General features: G+C 33.4%; 2 protein-coding genes across 2 annotated transcripts; one reads left to right on the forward strand and one right to left on the reverse strand.

Moving 5' to 3' along the window:
- Positions 1 to 115: 115 nt before the first annotated feature.
- LOC130612087 (uroporphyrinogen-III synthase-like) lies at positions 116 to 5,822 on the reverse strand. Its single transcript, XM_057433376.1, has one exon. The coding sequence runs from the start codon at positions 2,165 to 2,167 to the stop codon at positions 1,418 to 1,420; it is 750 nt and encodes a 249-aa protein (XP_057289359.1). The 5' UTR covers positions 2,168 to 5,822; the 3' UTR covers positions 116 to 1,417.
- Positions 5,823 to 8,330: 2,508 nt separating this feature from the next.
- LOC130662724 (tetraspanin-4-like) lies at positions 8,331 to 21,763 on the forward strand. The gene is made up of 7 exons (XM_057461642.1): positions 8,331 to 8,453; positions 15,747 to 15,827; positions 17,181 to 17,369; positions 17,624 to 17,698; positions 18,103 to 18,366; positions 20,029 to 20,112; positions 20,971 to 21,763. Exons 2-7 carry the CDS (start codon positions 15,768 to 15,770, stop codon positions 21,040 to 21,042), a joined length of 744 nt encoding a protein of 247 aa, XP_057317625.1. The 5' UTR covers positions 8,331 to 8,453; positions 15,747 to 15,767; the 3' UTR covers positions 21,043 to 21,763.
- Positions 21,764 to 22,041: the final 278 nt, after the last annotated feature.

Below are 22,041 nucleotides of genomic sequence, written 5' to 3' on the forward strand. Positions count from 1 at the left end.
AAAATCGATTCTATGTGTGATGGAATATTTACATTTAGTGTCTCCATTTATAGAGTAAGTTGTAAGCTGGTTCAAAAAATTGTAATGAAACAAAAACTCCATCAAGCATTAGCATTTTTAATTTTAGTGAAGCTATTGCATTGCACCCAAAAGTTTGAGGCCAAGTGAAAACAAGTGAAAATAACTGAAATCATCTCTAGCCTTGTGGCAATTAGGGATCAGTTGAGACCAAATTAGCTCAAATCACGAGAGCTACACCACAAACCACAACAGCAGGGTGTCAGCTACCTAACCTTTATTTTGTCTTAATCAAAAATACAGCACATCAAGCTTTACACAATACCCTTGTAAATTTCTCCAACACAATGTTTTTTCTATATTGCTGTTTAATTATACAAGATTGCTAAGCAACTACAAGTAATATTGGATATATAAACAACAAAATAATTTTTTTTGGAATAACAAACGTTGGTTTTGACAAGTGTTTTTTGTAATGGCTTATACTCACTCTTTGAAAATCTTTTTTTTTTAATTCTGATTTAAAACTGAATAACAATTTGCTCCAGACATTATATAAGAATTGACGTCAAATTGGGAATTCGGGTGCGACTACAGGTTTTCCTTAGGAAGTCTCTGGTAATCCTCAAAATTGCATGAATTTCTCCTAGGTATATAACCGTGTTAATTAACTTTATCAATTTATAATTTAATTTTTGATATATAACTGATATATATATTGATATATAACTTTATTTCATCAATAGAAACTACTGTGCATAATTTCGACACATGACTGATATAACTTCCCTAATATTTTAGAATTTATTAAAAAAATTTAAAAAAATGAGATTTGCAAGTGACTTTCACCATTTGTTATATAAGAAAATAATGTTAAAAAATGTTAAATTTGACTTACATTTTAAAAACACAGCAAAGAACAAATTACATTGAATAATATAAAAATATTATCATGTCATGAACAAGCGAGTTTATTCTAGGCTACGTTAAAAAATAAAATACATTTTATTTCTACCATTTTGTTAATTTTTTACTTCAACTGGGCCAGTTTAATTTTACCAGGGGAGCCTGCAATTATTTGTGAAACCTACATCAGCGAAGAGTATTAGGATCATATCAAATCACCTTTTTACCATAGTAGCCTGGTATACCACCAATTTCAATCTTCAGATGGAAGCCATGTTAAAGAAAAAGACAACAATTTAAAAACAGAAAAATATATTCCACACTGAAATATTCCAGTACTGGCAGCTAAAGTTAATTCAGTTATGCGATTACTATACTTTGATCTTCAAATTCAAATTGGCAAACTATAATTATATACAAAAAAAACACAAAACATTTTATTAAATAAAGGAATTACGCACATTTGCTATGAAATTAACAACATAGTTACAATTCAGCTCCCTTTTTTTATAGCATCCAATAATCCTTGAGCAGTAGGTTTTTTTGCAACACCATAAACATCTGTGTCAAAGTTTTTTAAAGCTTTTTCTGTAGTCCTTCCAATACATAAAAATTTGACAACAGTAATGTCACCTAGAAGTTCCTTTATCTGTGAAAAATAAAAGTCTACACCTGAAGGACTAAAATATGCAATATAATCTGGTATCGACTTCTCCAAAAACAATTTAAATTTCGAAATAAACTGCTTGTTGGGAACTGTTGTATAACATGATACACTTTTAACTGATATCTTTTTCTCAGCAAGTTTTGTTGGTATAGTTTCTTTTGCTAAATTTCCACAAGGAAATAAAAATGGTTTGTGCACTTCTTGTTCCTTTGATATGATCAACTCTGACAGTTCCTCTGCATTACCAGTATTTTCACCAATGCATTTTAATCCCAATTTTGTCAAACTTGCAGCAGAAGAATGACCAACAACATAAATATTGAAATCAGAAAGCTTCGATATATATTGTATGTCAGATGAGCTGCAACAATTTGAAAATGCAGTGATGGCTCGTTTACTTGTAAAAATAACACCAGAATAATCGCTAATATTACTAATTATGTCAGTTAGTATTTCCAAATTACAAAACATAAAATCAAGCACAGGAATAGATGTTGCATTGTAACCATTTTCTTTGAACAAGGTGTGGTATTTATCGTTCTCTCCATCTTTTTCACGCAACAGAAGAACATCCATTTTAGTAAAACCTAATAATTGGAACTATATTTCACATCAACAAACCTTATAGTAACTTATTTCCATATTTTTTATTGGATTAAAAAATCCCTGTGATACTGTTTCTGTGGAAAACAACGTAAGTTTAATTTAGTTAAAAGTAGTCACAAAAAATATTTAACCAAGACAACTTGTTACAGAGTATACCTATTTTATTCAATGCAAAAAGTTTTTGTCTTAAAGTGCTTTTGATTGGAAAACTTATAATTAGCAAATCCTTTCCATGTAATTCAGAGTTGAGACAATTCAGTCAGATGATGTGACAAGGTGACACAAAAAATCTTTGTTTGCATGAAGCCTGAGAGTTCTTAATAAACTTAAGGTGTAAGGGAAAAAAATAGTTTTTTTTTGCTTTTTTTTAATTTCTTTTATAAAAATAAAAAATTAACTTTTTAATGGTGAATTAATTTTTTTATAAAGGATAGAAATGCGCCTTTTTTCCAAAAACACAATCCTCATCATTTGTTTTCCAGCTGAACGTGCTAAAAAGTTCAAATGTAGGTGTAAATTTTTATATTTCTCACTTTGGGAATAAACTGTGATATGAGCATAGTTTGTAACAATAACGTAATCACACCCGTTGTAAAAAACGATACCATTGAATTTCTTTGTATCGCTTTTCTTTTAACGATTGTTTGTTTTTATCCAATCAATTAAAAATCACTTTTTTCACTTTGACTTTCATTAATGCTTTTTCAGGAAAAAGTTTTTTTTACAAGCGAGCAACACTAACAACATCAAGCTATATAAAATATTAAAAAATGTCTACTTATTGTCATAAAGCTTCTGCTCCTTCAAAAAAGAGAAAAAAAATTAGAACAAAGAGTTTTAAGCTCCGGCCAAGCGAAGATTTAAAATAAAAAATAATACGCAAATTGAACAAAAGTGTAAGTCGAAAGAAAATAATGGATGTTTTATTCAGCGATAGCGAATACGACTCAGACATTTATGTTATCATATCATTCTTTTTAATCTCTATTCCATCAGGTTTTGTAACATTTTTTCCTTTTTGTTTATTTTTACTTTGCCCATCTCTCTTCTTGTGAATATGTTTTAAGTGCGAATATGAGCAGAGACGCGTGTTGTAGAGAAGTTGTGAAAAATACCAGTAGCGACCATTTAACTATACGAAAGTGATGATATTTTTAAAAATCTTTAAAGCTCTTTTTCGCAATGTTCATTTTTTGTGTTAGTACTGCTAGCCTTTTCATCTCCATTTACAAAACAATAAAAGCTACAAGGTGGAGGGTGAGCAGCTTTCAAAGACATATGTTATATCTAAAAACGATTTTAAATTTAATTCGTAAGTGTGAAGAGATCTCGAGTTATGACAATTTTTTAGCGAATTATGGTTTGTAATTCGATAAAAAAAGTTAATGGAAAATATCTTCAATACGGAAAATTACACTACAATTTTCAGATCGTTTTTATAGATCAATGTGATGTGATTACAAAACTGTGAACATCAATTATGAAAAACTAAAAGTTTTGTAAATGGAGATGTATTAGTAAAGGAGAGGTCATTTTTTTTAGTGTCCTTTAACAACTTCAATTTTATTTCGTTCCCAATAATTTTTTAGGCAATTTTATAATCTTTCAGAAAATATTAAACAACAATATTACCATTTTCACGTAATTTTATTAGGAGCTATTTTAAAACATCGCACTTTTCCCTTACTCACACCTTAACAAATACAGTACATTAAACACTGTAAAACACCTGTAATAATAATCTTTGTTTCTGTTTCGTCATCATTCTGACTGTGATAGGAGTCAGTTTGCACAACATACACAAATCAATTACTGCTGGTCTTTCGTTTTGAATTTGCTTGCATAGTTGAATAATTACTTTATTACAAATGAGAAGATATACAAAAGATTCATGAAAGAGGTGTCACATGTTTTTTAGTTTTATTTATAATTTATTATACACATTGCTTCTTTCTAATTTCTACAAAAAAACATTAAAAAAATCTGACATTTTTGCTGTCACAAAGTTCAACATCTGTGGCAAATTATAAGTACAATTTCTCTGTTATAACATAGGGAAAAACAGTTGAATTTAACACATAGGGAATGTTTGGCAGCCATTGACCATTTATTTGAAAATTTATTCTGTCTTTTTTCAATATTAAATGTGTGGAGATCGTAGAATAAATATGAACATGTAACACTTTTTCAACACAGGGGAACCATTACCTTTTATGGAATATGGTAAATAAATAATAATAAAAGACCAGAAATTCTCAAAAACCTATATAGTTGGTGGATTGTTTCCACTATGGGCTACTGAAACAAAAAAGAACCCTAGACTATACCTCAGCTCAATCAAACATAGTAACATTTTTAATCTGTGAAAAATGAAAGGAAAAAGAATTAAAAACAAAAATTAAAAAGTGATCTCCATTAGAATTTGCCGCAGCCTTCCATTACAGGTCACTTGGTCTGAAAGATTATTTCACACTTTTGCAGCTCTAAACGGGAAGGCTCTTTTGCCAAATTACGTGTTGACCAAAGGAAATGTGAACCTGTTTTTAGAAGCTCCTCTGTTTGGCACAGTAATTGTGGCAGTTTTTTTGTCAAAAAGAATTTCGAGCAGATGTAATTAGGAGCAATGCGATTCATGGCTTTGAATACTAACATGGCATCAGTCTTGAGAGTATAAAGTTATTTAATGAATATTCCCTTTCTTTCCCAAGAAAGGTATGGACACATTTAAATTGTTTTTCTAGTTTGACCAATCTACTTTGGGTGGCACGAGCCTATGCTGAGGCGCAGACACATGGCATTACAAGTGCATTATTAAAAAGGTTTTGGTGTTAGGTGTTAAACAAGATGCAATGGTTCTAATTTTAAAATATTTAATTAGTATTTTTCTATTTATGTCATTAATGTGCTCTTCCCTTTGCATTTTTTTATCAAATATTACTCAAATATATTTATCTTCTTTCTTAGTGGTGTACGATTCGGCGATTTGGTTCAGCTTTGTTGCCGTAGTGAAAATTGACAGTTGGCTTAATTGACGAATCGCATTTGTGCTACACCTTTTTTTTTAAATTTCTCTGGGTAAAAACAAACCTAGTTTGTAGGGGGGAAGAATGCTTTAATTAGCTAACGAAAGGCAATAACAAGTTAGCTTAGCTATCTAGATTTTGCTCCAAAAAATTATCTTAGCTCAAACTTCTTAACATTGTTCTTCAAATTCCAAAATAATGTGTCTAGCTTTGCACACTCTCTTCACCTAAAATACAGAATACCCCCAGGGTTAACCCAAGCCATGTGACGAAAATTGGGGAGATGGCACATTATGTGGTGGGCCGTTGGATGTGCACCACACCACAGACGTAGAGCACAGACCCTAATTGGGTAGCTCAAAATGAACACATAGCCTATTCCTTGGGGCCTTCGAAAATTTTTTTAGGGCCCTGTTAGCGGGATATCGCAGCTAAGATTCAGACCCCCTCCCCCCTCTTTTAGCGGATTTCCGTCCATGAAATACACACATTCGGATAAATCTTGGAAGGCTCAGGGGGCGTGTTTTGTGGATAAAAGTTATCTGAATTGATGACAAGAGGAATTATGCTCATGAACGACCAAAAAATTTTCAGGCCACAAACAAATTTTTAAAATTTCTTAATTCTCAGCGAATTTTTTTTTCAAACTTCAGACCCCCTCTCCCCCTTAGCAGCGATATCCCCCTAACAGAGCGCGAAAAAATGTTTCGAAGGTCCCTTGATATTTGTGGGGCTAGCTACACATAGATAGATGTGCATATTTTAAATGGCTAGCCTCACTAATATCGAAGTCCTAGAATATTAATTGCTGATTTTAGGCTATGCAGTCTCAATTAGGGCCTACGCTCTACTAGACAACTCCTGGCAACATCCAACAGCCCACCGATGGAGCCATCTCCCCAATTTCCCTCACATGGCTTGGGTTAACCCGGGATATGGTAACATTTACTTGCCCATGTTGAATTGCCGTCAAGAGGAATCGAAGTGGTTATATATAGCTCCTGCACAGAGTACGAGAGCTAGCTATAACTGTTCTGCCCGGATAATGAACGTTGGCCTGATTAAGTACGGCAGCTTGCACCGGTTAAGAACAGGGCAGAAAATACATAATCAGGGCAACATAATCAGGACAGGCCGGCTTATTACTCAAAAAATATTATTTGGCACTTATAAAAGGGACATATAATCAGGGCAGGCCAGTTTATATACGACAGTGTAATATTATTTCTCATTTATTATAGAACGAACATAATCGGGGCAGGCCGACTTATGTATGACACAGTCAAATATTATTCGAGACTTATAGAACGAACGTAATCGGGCCGACCGGCTTATGTATGGCATTTTTCTATTATTTCTCACTTTTTATAGAACGCACATAATCGGGGAAGGCTGGCTTATGTATGACAGTCAAATATTATTCCAGACTTATAGAACAAATATAATCGGGGCCGACCGCTTTTATATCATTCGTCATCACTTCTGACAAGCGAATAGCCCTGGTGGCAAAGTTGTTGTTGCTCTCAAATGAAACGAAATTTCGCGGCAAATACTAAATTTTGGGATTCGCAAGTTTAATAACTTTTCACCAAACTTAATTCCCGCAAAAACAATAATTTAGGTTCCGTGAAATTTAGTTACTTCAAAGTATATTATGCTGAAATGTATTTACTACAAGATTAGTTTTAAACTAAGAATTACGTCGAGACTTTTTTCTTCCGCCATCTCTAGTGTTTAGGGGTGTTCTATCTTCCAGAGAATGTTTAATTCACAAAAGTTCGAAGAAAATGCCAATCACAGCCTGCCTGGCCAGCCATTATATCTGCGTTCATAATCCGGTCACCACTACATAACCAGTGCAAAAAAAACATAATCGGATCATGTGTACATAATCCGGCTGTCCCAGTTGTAAACAGGCCGTTTTCGCAATCTGGGCAGAACATAACCACTAATCTACAGCAACATGTAAAATATGCACATTTAATTTATTTATAGGAGAATTTAGTTGTTTACAATTTCAGCGGTAAGCTCTTTCGCTTTGGCGTTTGTGTGGCAGTTTTCAAAAGGCTTTCTATGTGGTGCTAAAAAAAGTCATGCAAGTTTCAGATAGCTACATAGCTATAGCTATAGCTAGCTAGCTAACAACAAATGTGATTAAAATTATTTTTTCTTTTTTAGCTAGCTACTCAGGCTGTTGTTTTTAAAACAACAGGCTGTATATGTGCAGTGTATTGTAGCAGAAATCTCTCCAAGCAGACACAGTGAGTGGTAGGCACACCACACAGTGAGCACCATCACAGACACCGCCATGTTTCAAACCATTATTATCAATGGGGCAGGAAAAAGAGTGACCCGACAAACAGACAACCTGACGGCTGGAGGAGTTTTCGGGGACATTTTTAATTTGCTGTTGTCGTTCATCCTCGTCCCCAGGGTTTGTGGCCTATGCTAAAGCCACTGCCGGCGCTTACTTGACGGCCGCTTGCCTCGATGTCAAAAAGCAAAAAACTCTGGGGACGAGGTTGATTGTCGTCGTCGTGTTGTTGCCGCGCGGGATCATAAATCCCCAACTACTTTTGTTTATACTAAAAGGAATTAGGTGCAGTTGTAGAGTTCCACACGAAACTTTAAGTTAGTGATGTGTTATAGGGATAAAGATAATGTCACACATATCTAAAATAGGACATTTTTCTCACCTTTTTTCTCATCAGTAAACTTTAATTTCTCACGTGTTAATGATGTCCATGATTTAATTTCATATCTCCAAGAAGGAACTTGACGATAAAGGTAGAAGCCTTTAGTACTCGTGCGTCCTTAGTAGCACCTTGGTAACCACCTTAATGACCATGTATCTCGATTAAGCGCCAAATCTCGTGCGCCCCCCTCTCGGATAAGCAATTGGTGACTTTTTTTGCTCCGGCCATTTTTGTATATATTTAAAGAAATTCTCTGAAATAAGTACCCATGGGTGGTAACTTGAATGTATTTACTAGCGCTCAAGACGGCGCTTAATGTTTTGGAAATTGGACAAAACAACCTTTCATAGACTAGAAAAGTCCTGGGGATAGGGTTGCGTCTGTCCAAAATCGTTTCGCGCCGTGCGTCTCGGATACCAAACAAAAAATTACATCTTTTGGTTTTAGCTGGTCTTCGATTTTACCAGGACAAGGTAAATTCTCCAAGTAAACAAGGACTGCGAAGCGAAAGTTGCAAGCAAGTAAGGAGAAAAGAAGGTAAAATGTTGTCATGCGGGCGTGACTTTATTTTTTGTGCTAGCTACCTATACTCTCTGCATTACTAATTAAACTTGATATTCGTCGTTGTTGAAAATGATTTTAGTGAGATCATGTCTTACTTTTAATATAAAATAACTTTCTAGCTAGCTATATCCAAACAAACTTTCTTTGCTAGCTAGCCATTGTTTAGCTAAATAAATCTTTCTTTTGTTGCAACGCTCTTATTGAGCATTGAAAAATGGGAGTAATCTGTTATAAATTACGAAGCTTTGACCATGAAGAAAAGTGAAATAATTTTTTTGTGAAATATTTTAAAATAAAAAGTTACAAATCACATATGTTTTAAGTAGGGTTACTACTGGCAATAACATACTAAATTTCCATGCTGTGAGACTAATTATTTCTTCAGAAAATGCAAAATATCAATAATGCTTTGACCAAAGCCTTATTCACTCTATTTACTTCCTTTTTTCAATACAGAAAGTAAGCAAACAACTTAAACTGTGAAAAGGTGTATTCATCATCATCATTATAGATAGATAGATGTGCATATTTTACATGGCTAGCCTCACAAATATCGAGAAGTAGGGCCCACGCTCTACTAGACAACTCCCGGCAACATCCAACGGCCCACACAGTGTGCCATCTTCCCTCACATGGCTTGGGTTAACCCGGGGCTATGGTAACATTCACTCGCCCATGTTGAATCGCCGTCAAGAGGAATCGAACCCCGGTCTTCCGCACAGAGTACGAAAGCTATAACCACTAATCTACGGCGCCACAAAATCATTATTCATCATTCTCGGCTTAACGTCCGTTTTCCATGCTAGCATGGGTTGGACGGGGTATATTAAAGACACTCTTCCAATCTGATCTAGACTGTGTTAGATCTAAACTCAACTTCCTCTGTATCAAGTCTGTCCTTATAACCTCCTGGCAAGTCTTTGTCGGTCTGCCTCTTGTCTGCCTTCAAACTTTATAATTTAGATTACGAAAATAGTCTTATTAAAAATAAAATGATATGTACAAAAGATTTAATAAATTGATACTTTTGAATTTTGTAAATTGTAAAGCAAATAACTTTATATCCCTGTAAGATCTGATAAATACCTGGATCAAGAGATCTGATGCGTAGAACATGATGCAGGGATTTTCGTTCATATTTGATTTCCCTGATCAAGGAATGCTTGTGCTATAATATACAAGTTTAAACCAACTTGACTGTCATAAATGTGTTCAGGCCTTGCCATGAGTCGTGAGCAATTGCTCGCGCCCGCGTAGTGCTCGTTACCCAAGCATTCTATTGCTCGCGTAAATATTAACATTTTGAGATAAGTGTAAGCGTTTTTCTTTGATTCGAATTGATTGATTTTTTAAGTGAAACTGAAAAGATATTTGGTGTGATTATTTTCCACCCATCGTGCAAAACAGTTCATTCGCCATTTTATAAAACACGTGCCATACGGGCATTAAGGTTAATCTTTGTTGCGCATTCATTTTGCAGTAGAAAAGTGGAGGACATTTTTAATCGTGAACCCCTAACACGATGATCGAGCGTCTACTGGTATAGCGACTCTCTCAATCTTAACTTCCTTTTCTACATATCCGAAATAGTATGCATGACTATACTGTTGTTTTCATAAATTTAATGATATTTTTCAGGTCATCACAAGCAAATAGGAAAAAATATGCTTCGTTTTCAAATTAAAAAAAATCTTTATCCGCGCGGTTTAAATAAAACTAATAAATAAAATCTCTTTTTAAAAGGTACACGTCAGGTACATAAAATTTATACAGAAAAAAAGTTATACCGCACGTGGGTTTCGTTTTTAAAATTGTTTGAATAACAGTTGCGGCATAAAGAAAATATTCCATTAAATTTGGACCTGCTATTGTTTCCAATTGTTTCGTCAAATGAAGAAATTATCTACAACTAAATCCATGATAAATTGTCTGTTCCGCCTGTAAGTGCAATTTTGCAGACTTGCGTCATCCGTGCTCAGTCGGCGTTCACCTCCGCATTAATTAAGAACCGCATGGCTGGATTTCTTGTGTAAGACCTGGTTACCAACGACGAAGGGGCCAGGCAAAAGAGATTTATGTCTACGTAGTTTTTTAACTAAGTCAGGAGTCGGTAAATTAGCTAGGATGGTCAGGTTGGCTATGAATAGGCTTGCTTGTGGATTTAAAGGACCAGGACTATTCAATAATTCTGAGATCTGAAAGTGTACGACCCAAGACGGAAATCTATCGGACGTTTTAGCCGACGAAAGTCCGAAGCGAGCTGCGGACATGTTCGACCAAACTGGAAATGAGGCGGACATTTTAATCGCACGCCTGAAACGATTTAGGTGTGTGCCAAGGCGCACGCCTCTCCTGAAGAAGATGCCCTGAGAGACTAAATGTAATGTTTTTTTAGCGAAAAATATGGCGAGCAAAATTGCTCGCGTAGAGATTTTGACGCGAGCAATTAATTGCTCAGGAGGTTATTTGCTCATGGCAAGGCCTGGTGTTGTAGTTCTCGTGTTTGAAATGCACTGCCAGCATTGGTTACAATATATAATCAGTGTATAACTGGCAAAACAACATATCCTGCATGTCATCATGTTTGTCACGCTATTTTAAATATATGTTGACCAAGATATTATTTCGGTTTGTCTGTTCAGTATTCATATTATTGTGGAAAGTTTATCATTTCTTGAACATGATAGTTTAGTAGGCGACGTTTCAGGAGATCCTTCTCCCATCGTCAAGCAAAGTAAAATGATGTTGATCATGTATTTATATAATTGCAGTGCATCGAAATTTATAAAAGTTAACAAATCAGAAACAAGCTGATAATTACAGTTAATTACGGTAATTTACATTTTTAGACCTACATGTAGGTAACTACTTCTTCTGTAGGGCTGGTAACCAAATCTCAGGAAGTTGATACGAGATGCTGTTTATGTGTTTGTTGTTTTTCTTCACATCTCCGTGTCTCACTGCGCGCATGTTGTACTCGTTGCTTAAACTTTCTTTTTGTTTCGCCTATGTACACTGCATAAACGTAAACAACATTGCTTTGTTCTTCCAGGTTTATTTTGTTTTTTGGTTTATACAAAGTGCTTCTTAGGGTGTCTTTAGAGTTAAGAATGCATTTGATCTTGTGTTGCCTTAAAGCTCGACGAAGGATCTCGCTGGTGCCTGGCACAAAGGGTAGGAATGCTGATGCGATAAATTCCTCTGATGTTTCCTTGTTGTCTCTGTTGCATCTTCTCTTCATTTTATTTTCTACTTGCTTGATGACTTTATGACTGTATCCATTTGCGATTAATGCATTTCTCACACGTCAAATTTCTTCTATCCTCTCCTGTTTGTCACTGACTACACTGTTGGCACGATTCAGTAATGAAGATATGACACTCTTTTTGCAGGATTTCTTATGGTTTGATTTGAAGTTAGGGTACTGGTCAGTGTGTGTTGGTTTACGATACACTGAACGGAACCATTCTTGCGTTTGACCGAAGTGTCTAGGAAAGCGATACTTCCATCGTGTCCAAGCTCAACAGTGAATTTGATTTGTCGATGTAGGCCATTGATGTGTTCATGGAACTCTTCTAGATGAGATCTTTTGATTATGGCGAATATGTCATCAACAAATCTTTTCCAAACTTTGGACGTCTGTCTGATGTGACTAATGCTGTTGTCTCATGTGCTTGCATGTATATTTCTGCCACTACTGATGATGCAGGGCCTCCCATGGCAACTCCGTCTGTTTGGGTGTAGAAGTTCTTATTAAACAGATACCATGTTTTGGTTAGAACAAGTTCGACCAAACGCAGAAAGTCCGGTACTGGAATCTTCGTCTTTTCACCGAATGCAGCATCGTTTTCAATAAGGTCTTTAATGATGTTTAAGGTGTCTTTTATGGGAACTTTAGTGTATAGTGATGTGACATCAAATCATACCATGCTTTCATTGTCTGCTATCTTTATTTCTCTGATGTATTCCGAAAATTCTTTTGAGATTTTCTTGTGGTCACTTGCTGTAAATTTGCTGAGGATAAAGAAGTTTGAGAAGTTTGTAAGGCAACAGAAGATCAAATGCATTCTTAACTCTAAAGGACCTATAGCTAATGTTATCCATGTTGGCATGTGTAGATATAATTGAATGGAAAAGAAAGCATCACCAGGTTCATCAATTAAATATATTAACGACGTTTCGGCCATATACGGCCATTTTCAAGTCATTTACAGATACTATTTTGTAAAAGATTATTTAAAGTATTTCCAACTTTAATGATGTACAACAGTGGCTCGTTAGAGATTATTGAGAACTTCTGTTACTTAGATAATATGTTGGGCAGTGAAGGGGGTGTTGGAAGAAGTGTTACTTGCAGGATAGGTTCTGCTTGGAAAAGGTTCAGAGAGTTACTTCCTTTGTTGACTAGCAGAGTCCTGTCAATTGAGGTAAAAGGTAGGTTGTATGAGGCCTGTGTAAGAAGTGTTATGTTGTACTGTAGTTAGACATGGGCAGTGAAGCAGGAAGATCTTGACCGTTTAGAAAGGAATGATATGAGAATGGTTCAGTGGATGTGTAACGCCAGTTTGACAGACAGAAAGAGTTCAGATGAGCTAAGAAGCAGGCTAAGTCTCTGTAGAATTAAAGATGTTATCCAGATAAGAAGATTAAATTGGCTGGGGCACTTGGAAAGAATGGAGGAGGATAATTGGGTAAGAAAGTTTTGAGACTTGATAGTTCCTGGGGCAAAGCCCAGAGGCAGACCGAGAAAGACTTGGCAGGAAGTTATAAGGACAGACTTGATACAGAGGAAGTTGAGTTTAGATCTAACACAGTCTAGATCAGATTGGAAGAGGGTCATTAATATACCCCGTCCAACCCATGCTAGGAAAACGGACGTTAAACCGAGAATGATGATGATGATGATGATCGTACGATACAATTATCGTACGACATATCAATTAGCGAAGAGATACAATATTCCTATTTAAAGTGGGTTTATCCCTATTGTTTAATAAACTCTCCTTCAGTTCTAGATGACTTGATAATGGCTGTATACGGCCGAAACGTCGTCAATATATTTAATTGATGAAACTGGTGATGTTTTCTTTTCAACTCACCTTTAGCTAACAAAAATAAAACATGAGCAAAGACAAGAATTAGTAATATCAGCAAATATTTAAGCACAAGAGTGTATGAAATCTAACCTGCATTTATATCTTTCAATTCACTTATAAAAGGGACTTTATTTCATTTTCATTGACTTCTAAAAATGTATGTTAAACATGAATAAAAATGGATGTTTTCTTGGCCAGCTACTTTTTTTTTTTTAACTATGGCAGAAATAGGATTTACCTGGCGAAATGAGGATCCCGATTTCTTTCAGCCTACAGAACCACTAGTGCAATTCATTGCATGTTCCAGAAAATTTTAAACACAGCAAAATTGACTATGTGGTTGCTGGATACATACCATCACAGAAAACATAGTTGATTAAAAGAACATGTATAACTGTACTTCCATCACAATGCTTTTTATTATCAACAAAATTCAAACAATGATAAATCAGTAAAAGTTTTTGTGTTATTGTCTGAGTTAAAGGTTTCAACTTACTCATATCATATAACGTATGTTGTTGTTTTCGAAGACACCTTCACCTGCGTATGTCTTGCGGTTGGTTGCTTTCTTATGAGGAAGTATTGTATGTAAATTTTAGAATACAATATGCTTTCAGAAATCTCTTTTTAATACAAAGTTATTTATCTTCATAGTACTCTTACTCCCCTGTGTAAAGTTCTGAGGAAACTTATGCAATAACCCTGGTCATACATTTTATAGAAGAGGGCATTATAAAAATTAATTACCATATCTGGTGGTCATAAAGCAAGGAATTTAACTACTTACTTACTCACTTACTTTACTTTTCTTTGGTTCGATAATACATTGTGTCTTTTTTTCAGCGGTTTCATGTGCAATAGGTTATTTGATTTTGCCCTTGTCTGTGTGCTGTACGACTTCTTTACATATCTTCTATTTTACACAAGTATTTGTCCAAACTTTTTTTGAAGACTTCAAAAATACTTGATAGGTCTCTTATGTAGCGAGGTAGTATGTTAAACAGTCTGACACCTGGGAATGAGAGACTAGACTCTTTTATGTGTCTAATTGATGTTTGTAAATTTGAACTGTTTACAAAATCTAGCTTAAGATTAAACTACTGTTAGTTCTTTGTTTTCAATTTTTATATTGCAAACAATTCCTTCCAGTATTTTCCAAGTATAAATTATTCAATATCTTTCTCTGCGACGTTGTAAGGAGTAAAGTCTAAAGTGTTTTAATTGCTGAAAGTAATCTAATTTATTTTCACATACTATTTTTAAATGTAGGATAGCTGTATATACCTCTCCAATCATGGCAATTTGTCTCTTTTTCACTGGATTTCATGGCAATTCTTGATCTGCATTTGCAACTTTTAAGAATTCAAGCTGGTATATCTTTAGCTTTTTTAACCACAAAGTTAATATGTTCAAAGAAAGACCCATGCGAGCTTATTAATACTCGAAGGTCTTTCACATGTTATATTGTTTCCAGAAGAGTCAATGTACTTTATTTTTTGTTCCTTCATACATCCATTAGTTCCCAATGCGACCATTTTAAATTTGTCACTATTAAATTTAATTTTTGCCTATTCTTGAATTGATTTTAAATCTTGCTTAAGGTTTTCGGTATCATTTTCAAACAATTTTTCTATGATATTCTTTTGTCATCAGCAATTAAGGATAAAAAGAGTGTTTAGTTTCAACATCTACATCATAATATCAAAATATAAAAGATCAGGGGCCCCAGCACTGATCCTGAGGGTACACTAGATTTTAAATTTTGAACTTTTCAACGAAAACCACTTACCAATGTATGTTGTTTCCAATGTTTAAGAAAGAAGGTTAACCACTTTAGCAATTTTCCTTTGATTCCCTATGATTTCTTTTTGTTGTTTTTGTCTGTTTAAGTGCTAATAAAAGGTAAGACTGTCTGTTTACCTACCACGAACACTGTTCTTTTGTAACAACCAGCTTCTTGGACAGGAACAAGTGATCAAGTAAATCGTTAGAAATAGCATTTTGGAAAAACAAACAAGAAACTTGAAATTAAAGTACCATTATTTCCAGTTTTTGTAACTCATAACTCGTCCTGCTCTTTGAAATAAAAAAGATGTTGGTAATATATGCATATTTTTTTGTTAAGGGTGATCACGCACCTCTAATGTGAGAAATTTGTTTTACATTATAGAACAACAAAAAATCTTTAAAAATGGGTGGCAGTTCAGCAATTATAAAGTATCTGTTGTTTGTCTTCAATTTCGTCTTCTTTGTAAGTGTCAAAATATTAATTATATTTTTTCTCTTTCATTATTAATAAATTTATAATAAAATATTATTCTGAAAGTTTGTTGATATCATGCTTTTTTGTACTGTAGCTAAGGTTCACGCATGCTATTTTAGAGGTCACAATACAAAATAATTGTCAGTCACATGTAGTAAATTACTTTATCTTATGTGTTAGTGGATTAACAAGGATTAAGAAGTTTTGTTACTTTGCTTTCAATGAAGCATATAGCACATTAAAATTTTTGGGGTGGCGTATGGAAACAAAATAAAAGAGATTCATAAACAAAAAACATTCTCTTTGAATTGGTTGGTCACCCATGAAAAAGTCCAGCTAATAATGACAATGCTATCGAAGGATCATGAAAATCATTAAATAAAATAATATTCCTGACCTGACAATTGTAAAATAGTTACTATCAAAATTCCAGCGATTATACTTTTCTAAGGAACGCAATGATCACACACCTCAAGCCCCAGGAATCCTTGCATGCACAAGAGCAATTGCCTGTCCCTTATTGATAGGCCTGCATATATAAACAGGATTTGTAAGACAATTGATGAAGATTCCTTTACATTGATGTCTTTAAGTTTATCGCAATCATCGCAGCCAAATGTTATGTTACAGCTTCTAATGCTTACAAACCAGAACATCAGAGAATTCAAATGATGAAGAAGGCGAGTTAAATTTCGGTAGACAACATTTTTATAGAAAAATAAAGAATTTAAAAACGTGAAAAATACAGAAAAGAAATAATAAAACTACCAAAATTCTTTCTAAGCTCTTTACACCATGCACTATGTGAACAATGAACTCTAGAGGCTAAATTGAGTCAATCACTTTTAGTTCAGTTTAGAATGGAAAGTTACCATTCCATTGTTTCTGGGAAAAAATGTTTGCAGTAATTTAACCTTATTTTCTGCTTAAGTTTCCTCCGCAACACATGCCTTATTTGCTCAACTGCTTAAGTTTATTTTGGCTAACACATTTAGTAAAAATAAAGTGAAATAATTTGTTATCAATTTCAATTTTCATTATTAAAATCGAAAACCACCAGATTTTACTTCTGCGAGGTAATGTTAATGTTTTTCTTGGCTAAGATCTAGTTTTTCTTAGCTATAGTACCCATATTTTCCACTTGAAAATATATAAAGGCAAATGTAGTTTTAGAAATGTGCTGAACAAAATGACAAATGAAAACTGTTTTTTGTGAAACAATCTTGCATTTGGGTAAGATAATGTCCAATTATTTGAGAACAGCCTGTTCATAGGAGGAAACAAACATACTTTTGCATCGACTAACTGTTACCTTCTTCATCACAATGACTTTTTTTGTAGTTGATGGGATGTGGAATCCTTGGTATTGGAATTTATCTAAAAGTAGAAAAAGGTGATTACGCAGAATTGTCTGATTTGAATTACATCACAGCCAGCAATGTTATCATTGCTGCAGGTGTCATCACAACAATTGTGTCATTCTTGGGATGTTGTGGTGCAATTAAGGAGATTGCACCCATGCTATTGACAGTAAGTTTAACAAATTTTTTATTTCTTTTTCGTACAAGCAGCTTAGTGATATATTCTAACTTCCATAAATATGAATGACAGGAGATTTGATGTATCCAAACTCTTGTCTTCCTTTTGTGATAATTTGTGGTCTATTGTTTCAAAACTAGACTGAAGCTAAAATCATACCCCTTTGATTTCGTTTCATTTAAGTAGAATCCCATTGGCTTATATTTATCTATTTATATTAATTTTAATCTTTTGTTTCTACACAGTTCTTTATATTTCTGTTGATCGTTTTTATCATGGAAATGGCAGCTGGAGGATATGCATATGCCAAAAGAAATGATGTAAGTACATAATGATTACATTTGCGAGTCACAGAATGCGCAAAAGACCTCTGTATGCAAATTACCAGCCACACTTTAACTATAGAGTTTTCTGATGTGATCTTTAGGTTGAGTTGTGATGAGTTGCTAGCCATTGGTCTCATTTGTAGTAATTTTCTTTGTGGGTGATACAGTGTAGTTGTAATCATAGGAAATTGTACTGCAGCTAGGATTTATAATTATACTAATAGTCATTGCATTTTTAATATTCACTTAACATTTACTTTTGCTTACACAAAATTACCAGAAATATTGACATAGTATTTGAAAGTTTTTAAAATTTTATGTTGCAACTTCAAGCACAACGTTTTTTTACATTTTTATAACTTTGTTTATGTTTTGCATACTATGTATGTTTATTTTAGTTGGAAAGTAAGTTAGCTGAAGAGTTTAAGTTTGCCATCAACCACACGTATGGTCAGATTAATGGAGAGGGCTTTACCAAGGCGATTGATAAATTTCAAGAAGAATTTAGTTGTTGTGGTTACTCCAACTATATTGATTATCGGCTCTCTAAATATACCGAACAGAAAAATACCATTCCTAAATCATGCTGTAAACACAAGGATACGGATCCTAAATGTGGTAGCACTAGTGCAACATTGTTGAACGAAGTATACAACACAAAGGTTTGTATGTGATGAATTAAAGAAAATATTCAGTGGTTGTAATGTGTATTTTTTGATACCCTGGAATTTAATGGTGTTCTTTTTTTTTTTGTAATATATTAGACTATGCTGTAAAAATATTGTCTTTCAAAAGCAGTACCTATACTCTCTATCTTGAACAATGAATAAACAATAAATTTAACAATGTCTTTTTCTGGTTTAATAGGAAAGCAATAACCTGCATTTGTTTTTTTTTGATTTTGTATTAAAAATTGACATAACTATTTTGTGTGAGGGCTAAATGTCACCATATTTCATTTTTTGAATAAGAATTTAGGTACAAAACAATGTTTTGTATTTCTTCACAAACCTGAAAGGGAACCCAAGGTGTAAACTTATATTTTATAGCTTAAAAAGTTGTCCAACAAGTTTTTCGAAAAGCTCTTTTTGTTCTTAAGATATTCACATTTAAAGAATTTCGGGTTTCATTATGTTGCATAAATTATGGTGTCATATTTAAGTGATAGCAAATATTGACATTTTCAGTCATCAGTAATTTTAGACCTGGTAAGGGGTGTGCATTCAAAATTTATCAATGCATAGACATTATAAAGTTTTCATTATCATCTTCTGTTGGTCTTACCTCCTGCTAAGTCCTTCTCTGTCTTTACTCTAAAAACTATTAAGCCTCCTATACTTTTAGGCTTGTAAAGCACTAAGACACTTAGTCATGTGAAAATTAGACACATGGACAAAGGCACATAATTTAGCAGATGCTATGAAATTGTATAAATTTATTTTTTAAATGAAAGACATGAAAATTAAATTTGTCTCTTTCCCTGTCAGAGAAGGATGTTTTCACATGCAATTCTTGTGTTTTTATATAAGATATTGAAGGAATTAATCCATTTGTATCACAAATATTCCATATAGTTTTATAATATAATATTTTAATAATCACTTTCTGGGCCTAGTTGTGCAATACATATAAATAATGCTTTTGAAAGGTACCTACCATATTGTTTCTCAATGAGTGAATCAAAACACATTCCTAGTGCTTTGTATCTATATTCTATAAAAAACATGTTATTAGCTACCTAGCATTGTTTGTTGCTACAACACGTTTTAATGCATGAAGAACAATGTCATAAGCCGAACAAATTTAGTGGTAGCAAAACATGACTTTAAATTCTATGCGATAAATATGTCACATATTAGATAAAAATGTATCGTTATTCTAAAGACGTGTGAAGTTTTTAAAAAAAGTTACACCCATGCAATGAGATCAAAACAAAATGTCTTTTTATTGAAATTACAACTTGTTCTGTAATGTTTTTTCGTTTTTAGACATAAAACCAAATACAAGTGTAGAAAAATAAAAAAAGGCATTCAGCCAAGTAAAAAAAAAAAACATGCATAATCTAATTTCGAACACAATCAGATCAGAATAGATCTATGCCATATATAATTTGATATACAATGCGATGTACCATAATGTAGATATGGTTATGCTTTGAATTTTTAATTTGGTGACATATCACACCTCATGGTGTATCTAAATAATTGCACTGTTCTGAAAAATTAAAAAATGTATAAGCAAGGCCAAAAGCAGACATCAATCTCCAACACATAAACTAAAAACATGTTATTTGTAAATTTTTAACAAGCATTTAAATATTTTAGGGCTGCTATGATGAGGTAAAGAAATTTCTGGAGGAAAAACTATTGTTAGTTGCCGCTGTTTCAATAGCTTTTGCTGTTTTACAGGTACTTAGTTACTGCAAATTTTCGAAATAAATATTGTTTATCTAGAATTCTCACTATCTTGCCACTGATGTTAACTAATAACAAGTTGCTCTTTCCACCTGTACATGTCTCAAGTCTTGTAACATACTACTGAGAATTCACAGGACTATGGTCAGAATTGTTAGGCCTTTTTATAAAAATCAAATTACAAAAATTCCAAAACTGAATCATGGAGGTAGAAATAGAGAAGGAGATTGTACTAGTGCATTAAAATTCTATTCTAAATTTTATTTTTTCATCCCTTAGATATTCGTGTGCGATGTGTATTTCACTGGCTTTTTACAAAAAACTATTACATAATCCTTTAGTGGGCCGTTTGTTTTTATGTAAAAAAATCTTCCAGTGCTTTCGTGTTGTTCTCTCTCAGGGAGTTTTTTAAACTCCTGTATGTCTGAGTCAAGAGTGAGTTACAAATGGAAAAAATAGAAGCATTAATAGTCATTTTTCTTTATAAATGGTTTAATATCATAAATAGATTTGAAAGTTATTAAAACCTTTTTTCAGTACTTTTTCTTCTTGACACACATTGGCATATCAGCCATTTCTAAATCAACTACTGTTTGGCCCGCTAGCCATGGATTGTTTTCTCAACCAAAGATAACATGAAATGTTTGCAACTGATCTCATCACAGATGATTTCACTAGAATTTAATCTGCTTCTATATTTCCAATTCTATTTCTGCATTATCACTACCTTTGCAGCATTTAAAAAGCTAACATTGCAGTGGCAAATTACAAATCATATTTTTTGAATGTGTGATGTGCCCTAATAGATTAGGTAAATAAGCTAAGATTTTTGAAATTCAAAATTGTTTTTAGATACTCGGCATGGTGTTATCAATGGTGTTATACTGTCAAATTCGCAATGACAACCATGGAACTATGGCTTAATGTGTGTAGAGGTGTGTAGAGGTGTGGAGTGATAGTAAAAATACTTTGCTATGTTGTTGATGTGTTAAATCCAAACGGATGATTTTTTTGCACTTTAAAAAAAATAATTAGTTTTTGATGATTAATAATGATTGTATTACTTTATGTATATTTTTCATGTCTCCTTGCACATATATAGACGTTTAAAAAGTTACTGGTGCATCAATGTATAATGGTGAACGCTTCCAGTATGTAAATGAGGCATGAATTATACTAAGTTTGTTATTCGAAGCTTTTTTTGTTTAAAGGATTGGAAGCATAATGTTTGACTTTGAATAGCGGTAACTTTTTGAAGTGTATCTATTTATGTTTTTCTGACAACATTGTTAATGTTGTATTTATTTTGACTATATTGACAATGGAAAATTGACAAAAAGGTATTGACTTCTTTCTTTACATTTTTTATCTCTTTATCAAACCATTTGCATTGCAAGGAATCCACAATTTATATCTTTAAAAGGTTTATGTCTTTTACTGCGTATTTAGAACACAGTGGTCTCGTGATATTTTCTTATGTAATTTTTTAAAAGTTTTAATATCTTGATCACCATAAAATTACCGGGATTTTTTTCACTGTTAGATACTTACTATATGGTATGTAACTTAAATATATCTTGTACACGTTGTATGCGTATGCTTACACGTTAATTTACAGCTAAAATATATAGTTACATTACATGTAGTTATTTACATCCTCCAATTTTGTTGTTGATACTTTGTGCTCACAGTTTCAGTGGTTACTTCTCTCGATATGATGTCTACTTGTGTATTACAATACCTAAACACCACTCCATGGCCAATGATATATATAGAATGTGAAAAAAACTGCTTTTTATATAGTTGTCTTATACACAAGTAGTGGATAAACTAAGTGATGTAAAGTTTAACTATTTAGTGACTTTAAGTGTTCGTATAAGTCTTGAATGAACTAGTGATGGTTTTACTTATTGGAAATTGTAT

Source organism: Hydractinia symbiolongicarpus, chromosome 10 (assembly GCF_029227915.1).
Source record: "Hydractinia symbiolongicarpus strain clone_291-10 chromosome 10, HSymV2.1, whole genome shotgun sequence".
NCBI classification, from domain to species: Eukaryota; Metazoa; Cnidaria; class Hydrozoa; order Anthoathecata; family Hydractiniidae; genus Hydractinia; species Hydractinia symbiolongicarpus.